Consider the following 11,103-nt stretch of genomic DNA (forward strand, 5'->3'; position numbering starts at 1 on the left):
GGCGGCGAGAGAAGCTGATGAAGTGTTGTTAGTGTGCCTTGGATGGTGATGGAGCGAGTATAGTAGTAGTAGTGGTGATGGCACCAATAGAAGGTAGTAGTAGTAGTAGTAGTAGCAGATAGTAGAGTAGTGAAAGGATGAAAGTTGAAGTAGTTTTGCTTTCTAAGGACACTCCGGGCGGCGGCGGTTATTTACATAAAGAGAACTTTTGGGCGGTGGCGTGTCACGAATGATTGTTGTTTAAGATGATTGTGTGTGTGCATGTGTGTGGGGTGTGTTTTTTCTTCCTTTTTCTTCCTTATTACGCGGAGAGACAGGGCATATAGAGGGGCAAGAGGTGTGCTGGGAGTGACAGAGAAATAGATCTGTTTAAATGGGGGATTGTGGTTGTCGGGGGGGGATAACGCGTAAATACCTAGCTACGAGTCTCTCTTTAGGAGGATCAACGGAGATCCTGTGATCGGCCGACAAACGCAACAAACAAAACGCAAGTAGAGCGCGCGATCGAAGTTCGGGCGAGTTCGGAGGGGCTCCGCACTCCGCAACAAAATGGCACCGGACACCGGAAGTGTGCTGACCCCCCAGCAATGTGCGCACGCCCTTCTTTTCTCTCTCTCTCTCTAACTACTAATATTTACAAGAAACGTACAAAAAAACGGGAAACGAATGAAAGTAACACGGCGCTGCGCTGCTAACTAGTGTTGCTTAGACTTCCGTCGAACGACCAAAGTTGCCAGCGCCAGCGCCGCCGCCGCCCGCAGTCGGTGGTGGTGCTGCCGTCGGGTTGTTAGCTCCTCCGCTAGAGACTCCCGCACTGCTGTTGGCCGCTGGTGCTGCTGTTGTTAGTGCTGCCAGCATCGTGGCGGCATCTTCGGTGCGGGAGGGTTTCCGCTCGCGACGGATAGCTCCAATACTGTTGCTGCTGCTGCTGCTGTTGGCCGAGATGAGGGTGGTTGTCGTGGCCCCGCCGCCAGGTGGCATGTTGCTGCTGCTGCTGTTGCTGTTGGCCATCATCGAGGCTGTAGTAGGACCACCACCAGGCGGATGGTGGTGGTGAGGATGGCTGCTGGTAGTAAGCAGATGCGAGGATGCTGGCGGTTGACCCACCGAGACGATCACTCCGCCGGTGGCCGCGGCCGTATGATGGTGGTGGTGATGGTGTCCAGCCGCCACGGAGAGCTGCTGCTGTTGCTGCTGCTGCTGCTGTTGGTGGTGATGGATTTGCTGATGATAGATGGCACCCATGAGGGCAGCGGGATGCTGACCGGCATGCATTATTATCTGACCGGAGGTGTTGCTATGGGGCAGCATTCGTACTTTGATATCGCTACGTGAGCCAGTGCTTGCGGATGTTGATTGAAATGAGATCGACATTCCACTATCTAATGAGCCGACACTACCGCGTCGTTGCGGTTTTTCATTGCCAACTACACGCGCGCACGCAGGGGCAAGTTTCGAGATCGAGATCGAGCGCGATCGATCGATCGATCGAGAGAGAACAGAAACGAAAGAAAAAGAAAAAACAACGCTGTGGTGAAATGACTGCGGCGCTTTGCTGATGTCTCGCGTGTGATGATCGTATATGATGGCGGTGAATGGTGATCGCGATCGTGAAGAGGCGCGTGTTATTGCAGCAGAAGGAGCGGTGGATTAGGTAGTGGTGGAGGTGGTGATCGTGGTAAGCAACAGAAAAAGGATGCACAGTTTGGTGGTTATGTGGTGTGGTGGGGAAAAGTAACGGAAGATCGGCGCCCGGACCCAAAGGGCTGGATTTGAAACCTCTTCCTTTGCTTTGGGGATCTCCCTTTTTTCTCTTAAGTAGTAGTCCTTAGTATCTAATATCACAATGCACTTCTCGAAGGTCTAATCGACTAATAATTTTGGCACTTTGCGGTTTTTACAACCCCCCCCTCGCTTCTTAATAGGACACTAATAATCGCCTGGCGAGCGCAGGACGACGGTGCTGACTGAAAGCGGGAAAGAAACGGAACACGCGCTATTGAGAGTGAATCGATCGTCTTCTTTCGAATTGAGCTACAAAAAGCAACACACAGAGACCGCATCGACCGAATCGAAAACATCGATCAGAACGAACGAACGAAAGATAACACACGAAACGAAAGCAAGTTCGGCAAGTTCGTCCCTCGGCGCGATAATGTCCCTAACATCGAACGCAACTTAAGAATTGCTTTAACGAAAGCGAAGCAAAACCCAAAATGCAGTTCGCGCAAAAAAGGGTAACGAAACTGTGCAGAGATCGGATGGAGATCGGACAAGGATGACGCACGGGACAGGATTTGTGGATGGTGGTGGTGAATTGCGACACAATTCATTGCAGAAGAAGCATTGCATTGCGAGCCCGTCGTCGTTGTAACGCGGCTGGCATCGTGCTGAAATTCATTTTAGAAGGACTTACATTGTTCGTGCATATCGAGCAGCGAGTTGCTGAGCGCACTGCGCTTCAACTGCGCCTCGCCACCGTGCGCGACCAGGCCACACTCGTTCGGGGACACACCACCGACAACACCGGCCGCGGACACGACTCCCGGTGTGGGCCCTCCGCCACCGCCAACGCTGGCCGCACCCTGGTACGGAACGCCGGCACACACTTCAACGTCGGCCACGCCACTGTCCCGGTTCTCGCTGTTGTTGGCCCGAGCACCCCGAGCCGACTTTTGACGCTCCAGTTCCGCCTCGATCCGGAGCGTTTCCATCTCGTCCATCTCGCTGATCGATTCACGCAAGTCTTCCGCAAACTTACAGCGATCGTGCTCGTTGCGTGCATTGAACGTGACCAGCACCTTACCGTCCACCTTCTGCGACAGACGGATGCAAAATTGGTAATCTACAAGAACGGAGAGGCCGATTAGAGGACAATGGGAACACAGGAGCCCTCTTTAACTTACTTGGCACATCCAGCAGGGTGACCACCATCCCGCACAGCGTGTAACTGTTCCGGAACGTGTACGTCACGGAGGACTTTTTCTTGCTAAAGATCTTCGTGATCACGAGCAGATCGTTGAACAGGAACACCTCGCGCTGGTGCACTCCCGGCCGTTCCTTCTTGTTAATGTCCGGGATCTCGTACAACCGACAGTAGCACACGAGCCGCCGATGTGGCAACGCCAGGTTCGGTTTCTTGCCCACGATCGTAGCCTGTACCTTCATCACCTGCGTCACGTGGTCCGAACCCGGCTTGAACTCGTTCGCCTTCACCCGCTCGTAAATCCCGTTCAGCATGTCCCGATCGATGTCGTGACAATCGTCGATACCCCGCAGGTTCTTCACAAAGTCATCACACCTCATGCGCCGCTCCGGCTTCAGGTTGGGCGTGTGCAGATCCGTGTTCAGCATGATGATGGCAAACGCCAACACAAACACCGTATCGTGCGATCGAAGCCGTGCCACAATGTCCCCGTTACACTGACAGTACCGCGCCGAGTACACCTCCATCAACCGTTCAATCTTCTGCGCCTCGCCCGGCATCCGGAAGTAACCCTGGAACTTGCGCAACGCCACATCCACCTGCATCCCGGACAGATCGAGCTCACCGGCGAAGCAATCCAGCACGGCCATATTGAACGGGTTCTGCAGGTTACCCAGATACTCGCCGATCATCTGCCGCGAGAGGCCCTTGCGCGAGATCAGGAACCGCGCGACACCCTGCGGTGTGTTCTCCAGGAAGCCCTTCCGGATGAGGTACGTAACGCCACGCTCGGGCTTCTTGTTGAACAGATTCAACCCGACCCGGTACTGGCGCTTGCGGATCGTCTCCGACACCTTGTAGCTGGTCGGCGTGTGGACGATCTGATCGTGCTGCTCCATCGAGTACTGGGCGGCGCTCGTGTGCGAGCTCAGGCACTCGCTCTCGATGCTGGCGATCGTCACGTTCGCGGTGCTACCACCGGAGCGAGTACTCGGAGTGCCGGTAATTTCTGCGGCGGCACTGGCTCCCCCCACAAGCAGATGATCCGGTGAGTGGGCCGGCAACATCGGTATGCTGCCACTCTGGCTACTACCTGGGCCTCCCTTACTGCGCTTTGTCCACTGCGGTGAGCTGGACCGATCGGAACCGATCTCTACGGCACCGGGGACACCCGCTCCACCGGGTACCGAGGCGGAGGAATCGCTTCCGGAAGACTGCACCGAGCTGAGGCTTCCGTTTTCGGCCGTCTTACAGAGGCCGTTCGGGCGCAGGGTACGGCTCGGAGTGTGCTGTTGCAACTGGCCACCCGGGCCCGTGATGCTGCTCGTTCGCTTCGGTACCTCCGGTGGCACTTTGCGGCCACCGCAGCTTGCGCCGGTGCCAGCGCCGCCGACACTGGAAGCGGTGCTTCCGCTGCTTCCACCCGAGCTGCCAATTCCGATGCCCCGAGGACGCATGTAAATCTGGGCCGCCGTGTAGTGTGGCGTGTAGGGGCTTTGGTGGTGGTGCCCCGAGCCGCCGATGGCCGCCGTCTGTGAGTTCCACGACAGGTTCATCGACGAGACGGTCGAATCGAGCTGTGACGAGCTGGCCGAACTGATGCCACTCACGTTCAAGTCCTGCGACCCGTACTGGCTTTGGTATTGCTGCGCCTGCTGCTGCTGAAGGTGGTGCATCGAGGGCGTGACGTTGGCCGCCGATGTGTAGCCCACGTAGCCGGCCAGCTGGGCTTGCTGCTGGTGCAGGATATTTACGTGCGGATGGGAGTACTGCTGCTGCTGCAACTGAGCCGAAGAACCTCCGGTCATGATCTGAGTGGGACTTTGGCTCCACGATTGTGTGATTGGGACCCCGGGGGGTGGTGCCGGTGAACCCGTCTGGCTGCGTGTGTTGGGGCTGGAATCGAGCCGTCGTTCACGCAGCGACATCGAACGGACCGGCGTTACACGGTGGTGTAACGTTCCCGGAGGGGTCGCAGAGATGCTAAAAAGGAAGAGGCCGTTAGTAAGCCGATTTTGGGAGGAATTCCGAAGGAACTTACGTTGCGCAGACACGCTGCTGGCCGACCATGGTTCCGTCTTCGGTGGCGTAGATTTGTCCATCATCCACCACCAGGTGGTGCATCATGTCCAGCTGGTCTCCCTGTGGTGGTGGCGGTTGATGCTGCTGCTGCTGTTGCTGTTGCTGGACCCTACGGCTCATGCGTTTCTCCGCCTTAGCCATCGCCGTGATCGAGGCAAACTTCTTCACCATCGTGTAGTGGCGGAAGGCGCGCTGAATCGTAAGGGCCGCCGTTCGTGCCTTCACTCCGCCGTACTTGCGCTCCAACAGTTCGATCTGCTTGTCCAGCAGATCCTGCGACAGTTCATACCTGACCAGAGAGGGAGAAAGGACACGAGTGGTTATGGTGTGGCCAGAAACACAACTGCGTGGCGACGATGACGCTCGCCAATTAACGCACGAATTGAGAAGAGAACCCGGCCCGAACTGAAATGAGCGTTCCCTTCACAGAAAAGGGTGTCTAAATTTAGAGCCAAATCCGACCACGCGCTAGAAATCCGACACGCCGGCGGCGGCGTGGCCGTCACCTGTCACAAGCGAGCGAGAGCGGAGGAGCTGGAAATATCATAAGCCAAGTCGTGGTCGTGGTGACCGCGCTTCCTGGTTTTAGACACCGCGCGGCGTCGTCCATCATTAGCCGCAAGTTAGCAGCAAGAAGTGTATAAGGATTAAATTTTACGATTTTGAAGCCCTCAATGAGACCCCGGTAGTGATGATTTTAACTGAAATGGCGCATCCGCTTCTTTGATGAATGGAATCGGCGTGCGCGTAATACCCGTCGGACCACCGAACCGTGGTCAGTCATCCACAACACACGGGGAATGTGGCGGCTTGGCACGCGAAAAGGCCTTCCCGATGCCGATGGACAAAACACATTGGGACCTCCTCTCCCCCACAAAACTAGGCACATTCCGTTGCCAAATTGCTTTCATAGTGATGCCGTAATGCGGCGCGAACGATGGACCGGTGCCAATTCCATTCCGGAGCAAACCGGGCAGTAGTAGTACCCCGGAGGCCACCCTTCTTGATGTAATAACCCACCAAAAGGGACCCTCGCCAGAGCGACGACGGACGAGGTCTTCGAACGGCAATGACCTTTTCCTGGGGATTCATTGGGATTCTACGAAAATACGAAGAAAATGGAGCGTTACACCGCGTTTTTGTTTTTGAAACTCTCAAAACAAGGGAAGCCACCGTGGCGCGAGTTTTACTTTAAATTAATTGCGCCATAAGTCAGCATTAAATTACCGACAGAACGTGCTTCTTTGCGACGGTGAAAACCACGTTTTTTCCGGCGGGGCGGGAAACCTTTGGTCTTCAAGATATCCAGGCCCCGGCCGTCGGTTGTTCCGGAAACCTCGAAAGTTCCCCCTTAGGCGCGACCGCTACGAAGAGATAAGCCACCGAAAAGCCGCGTGCGCCCACCAGAAGGGAAGCGATAGTGCGAGAAGCACCCAGAGAACAGAGAACTCGGAAAACAAATCGTTCGAGGGCGCGCGCATAGTTTTGATGGGCCCTCAGGGGATTTATCGGAGAACTGGAGGAAGCTCTCTTACTTAGGTGGGGTCTCGTCTTTGGTACACATAAATTCATAAATAGATGACACATCGGGCGGGAAGTAATTTAATACAGCAGCAGCAGCAACACACGGGGCCACTCGCGGGGATGATGATGCGCGCGTTGCGACAGAACACCATTGACCCTACGATTTGATCTATATATTACACCCGGTCTCACCGCGAGTACGCCACAAGGCGGCAACCTTAATGAAGATGGGGCCGGTGGCCACCATATCTAGTGCGCGCGCGGCGGCGTTGTTGGGGACGATTTCGAAAGAAGAACACACGCAACTATAATAATAACTCGTTCGCCAAGATCTCGCGCGGTGCGCGGGATGATATCGGGACCGGGCGATCTAAATGGCACACGGGCGTCTCCCCCCCTGGCCGACTGACGATATAATTTACGTGACACACCACACTACTGTGCCCTCCCCTTGGGCCGGGTGCGTCCCAATTTAATTACCATACGAATTTTATCTCCAACGTGCGTCGCTTGTTGGCCACGGCGGCGGCCATCATCATTTGCTGTGCCGCGGTGGGGTGACTATTACTATCTGCTGCTGCCGTCGGGTTGTCCATCGGTGGTACGAGCGATTGAAAGTCACCGGATTTGGCACGACGTTTCAGTCGACGGCGTCGCCGTACCACGGCCGCCATCGTATTGTCATCGTGCCGCTTCACTGGTCCTCCCCCGGTGACGTCATCAGATCCTGCTGTTGATCGTTGTTGGAGGAGGATTGCCTTTGGGCCAACCGCTTCAATCCGGATGGTGAGGAACTCAATCACCGGTGATGGCGCTGGTGCTGCTGTTGGGGTCAGTGGTGGTCCACCGCCATTTTCGCGACACTTGCAGCAACACGAACAGACACAATCGCACTCGTCACTGCTGCTGCTTCCCTGTCCCGTCACTGGTGTCCCACAAATGTCACCACCGATCCCACTGTCCGCACCACCGTCGATCATTGTGAGATCGATGATGCTGCTGCTGCCGTTGTTGTGGTCGATGGCGGTGGTTCTACTACTGGTGACACTCCGGTCGCCACCACCGCCGCCACCGGCGGACATCATGACGAACAATGGTGCTGTTGGTGGCGCAACAAAGCTGCTGGTGCTGGTGGTTTCCGGTCGTCTTTTTCGCGTGGCTTTCGAATTTGGCGCATTGTTGTCGCGTGCACATCTCCCAGAGTTGGTGTTGGTTGGTGACACTTTCACAGTTCAGCCTATTAATCTAAGGAAAACGGAAACAATTCACACAACCGCCCGGTGTTCCAGGGCGCCCGCTGACTTTCACAACCGTGTGCGATACGATGCGGAGACACCCGGTTAATGACGGCTCGTGGGCGACACTGAACTGCCTCAACCCGCGGCTCTTATGCGGGACCGACTCCGGCACACCACCAATACACCCACGTAAGGAGGGGAGTGTTTCGGATATCGATTCCCTCCTTGGTGCCTAATTTAGGGACGCCCTGGAAGGGTCGTCCTAGTCCCTCTCTTGACACAGGATCTTCTCTCCCCGTCAGCACGGCACGATCGTCGGTGGACTGATCATCGTTTCAACGCAAGATCTATGCCACTTCCGTCCCGGGAGTTCGTTTGTTTCGATCACGTTCGAGAAATGGAACACACCGTCACGTCACGTCCAGTCAACCTGTACGCTCGGCCTCGATCTGTGTGATGCCCGAATCGGGACTGGTGCAGGTTTTTGCTCGAGCAAAGGGCCAGTTCTAGAAGGCACCGCGAGCGCTTATCGATGCGAACTTGACGCGTGTTGGTATGCGCGAAGGGTATTATCTGTTAACTGGGCGTGTGTGCGCGGCGATAAGAAAAAAGCGCGCACCTTGCAAAAACACAACAATCGATAGCAAAAACGGGGCCCTATCCTAATGACAGACCGGAGCGGTTCTAGTGTGCCAACCCCGCGGTGATTCACACACATTTATCGATCTTCTTATCGCATTCTACTCGGGTTTAGCGAGACCGCCCCCCGTTTATCATTTGCGGCCGCGGAGACATTCCTTCGAAATCACCTGCCTCACAACGGGCGGCCAACCTGTTAGAGGTCAGGTGTGACGCGTGAGATAAGTGCGCGCGCTGGAGATCAAACACGCTAGCGCTAGAGGAGCCACCTTTCCTATCGCGGAAGGTGATAAAGAGGGGCGTACGTGTTTTTATGTTGCTGTAGTTCCCCAAAATTGCGAAACCAGGCGCCCTTAGACGCCCCGTTTGTGTCCCATCGAAAGAGCTCTGTTCACACATATTTACATAAGCTCTGGGGCGCGTTACCTAAGTTCTCGTTTGGCCCCGCAAAAGGTTCTCACACACGTCTCGACCGTCGGGGGTTATGCAACATCGGGCCCGGTGTCGGTGAACTGAAGAGTTTCGCAAATCTAACCACTTCTCACACGATCATCACACGGAGCTGGTTCCCACCGTGTACTCTCAGAGAACTCTCGATCGTCACACAAGATCGTTGCAGCAAGAATATGTCCGACTGATCAACACCGTATGCAACCGGAGAAAAGCGCAGAAATCCAGGCCACAGAGTGCGCCGCGCGCGCGTTAATTAAATCAGAAGAAGAGCGCCATTTGCCAATTGCACTTTTAATTGAATTTCTGGCCGAAGATGCAACGCGCGCGCCGCGCGGTCACTTTCGCGTGAAAGCGAAAGAAAAAGTAAAGCAAAAGGATCATTTTTTGTTACGGAACGAAACAAACGGACCCCTCCAAATGGTCCTTATCGGTTGGCGATCGGAGGGCCCCACCAAACAAACTTCGTTAATCATCGTTAGGTCCACGGGGCGCCGTTCGGGGGGCCACTCGCTGAAAGTGCACTTCAACAAACCCCGATTGTTTACACGCCGACAGACAGATACGCGGGCGGTTCCTCCGTCCGTAAGTCCGGATCGCTTCTTGGACGAAACAGATTATTTGTTTATCTTGTTCTTCTTGTTGCTCCACATGCTGTTTTCCATTTCCCGTCGCTCTTTTTCGGGGGGAGGCCAGTCCCTTTATGCGAAACACTTGCCACGCAACGTTCTGTTTTCCGCTTCGTCGTCGTCGTCGTGATTCCGAGAGACCTAACACGAGACGAGGGTCCGCGAGATCGTTTCACACGCTCTGTTTTGGGCCAGAACATGTGCTCGCATCCTGCGTGTGTGTGTGCCCCGGAAGATTTCCGTTTCCGCTTCTTTTCAGAGATCGCAGCACTTCTCTTCCCTCTTGCCGATGCAAGGTTTTGGTTGACTCTCTGCGGCGAACCGGAAGCTGCGAGACGATGAAAAAAGGATCCTTTTTCGGACCTTTTCTTCCATCACACGGCGGGCCACGTACACACAACGGACCGGAAACAATCGAACATAAAACTGCAATCTGGCCAACGGAGCACGATTCGCACACACGATGTGGCATAAGCGCGTTTCGTCTCGAGAGGGGCCACACTTGTCACGCGCGCGCCTAGCGAACGGAACCATAAAGCACAGGAATGGAATCACGCGGCCAGAGCCTTGGTCGGCGGGGCGAAACACGCAAACGGTAAAAACGAATGTTCCCCCCGGAAGAACCGGAACATGCCCGGAACACACCGGTGGGCCGGTGGGCCGGTGATCGATCGTGTGTGCGCACGCAAAAAATCACGGCCTACAACACTCACGGCCGGTCGAGCACCGCGCGCGCTCCGGAGCGGTCTTTCTAATAGCGAACCATCGTCGGACGTTGAACGAGAACTGAAGCACAACCTGCTGCCGTTGGCCGCTTGTTGTGGCAGCGTGTGTAACAACACAACGCGGCGGCCTGGCCTCCCCCTACACACGCTTTGTCATCATCACTTGCTTGTGCGCTGCGCGCGTTACTGGTGGCCGCCCCAACACGGTGGAATGCGCCCAGTCCGGGTGTTTGTGCGCGTTTCGCCGCGGGTTTAGTATATAGAGCGCGCGCGTGTGTTGCGCCGTGCCCGGCTCAAGGTTCACTACGCGCCCGCTGGGTGTAGTATACGTGCACGGCACTTTAACTCTCTCTTTCGCGGGCGCTGTCTCTTTCGACGCGATGCAACCTCCAAATTTTGAACGCCGCACACAGCAATGTCTACTACGATCATAAATCGTTTTGCCCAGCTTCGACGGAGGAGCGGGACCGTTTTTCGGGGGGCCATTTTTATTTATTGCAGGAACCCGTCCTCCAGAATACCCGTTCTCACGCCGCCGTCGGCCGCGCCTCCTTCCTTTCCGAAACGGATGCAATCCGGCTCGGCCGCCGGAGAGTGTCATAAAAGCGCTTTTCTCTCATCGGGCGCTGGGCGGTGCGGTGGTATGTAAACAACATTTTACGGCGCTTTAAGAACTCCTTCCCTCGCTGCGCCACCGGCTGGGTGGGTGTTGCAACGTGCCCTCTGCTGGAGGGGCCAAAGATCACTTAATAAAATTAGTACTTCTCGCTCGGAACAACGGACGTCTCTTCAGGCTTCGTATCGGATGCACCGGGGGGAACGGTTCTGAAATCCATAAATTATGCTTTAGCTTCTTCAGATTCAGATACAGGAGGTTATAAATACCCGAC

The 11,103-nt window shown here is 55.5% G+C and overlaps 1 protein-coding gene across 1 annotated transcript in view; it reads right to left on the bottom strand.

Moving 5' to 3' along the window:
- Positions 1 to 663: 663 nt before the first annotated feature.
- LOC128275517 (IQ motif and SEC7 domain-containing protein 2-like) overlaps positions 664 to 11,103 on the bottom strand; it is a 17,956-nt gene continuing 7,516 nt past the window's right edge. Inside the window, exons 3-6 of the mRNA XM_053014054.1 lie at positions 4,968 to 5,297; positions 2,907 to 4,909; positions 2,417 to 2,845; positions 664 to 1,427 (exon numbers count right to left, since the gene is read on the bottom strand). Coding sequence (XP_052870014.1) covers positions 706 to 1,427; positions 2,417 to 2,845; positions 2,907 to 4,909; positions 4,968 to 5,297 — 3,484 coding nt within the window. The 3' untranslated portion in view covers positions 664 to 705. The remainder of the gene's footprint in view (positions 1,428 to 2,416; positions 2,846 to 2,906; positions 4,910 to 4,967; positions 5,298 to 11,103) is intronic.

Source organism: Anopheles cruzii, chromosome 2 (genome assembly GCF_943734635.1).
Source record: "Anopheles cruzii chromosome 2, idAnoCruzAS_RS32_06, whole genome shotgun sequence".
NCBI classification, from domain to species: domain Eukaryota; kingdom Metazoa; phylum Arthropoda; class Insecta; order Diptera; family Culicidae; genus Anopheles; species Anopheles cruzii.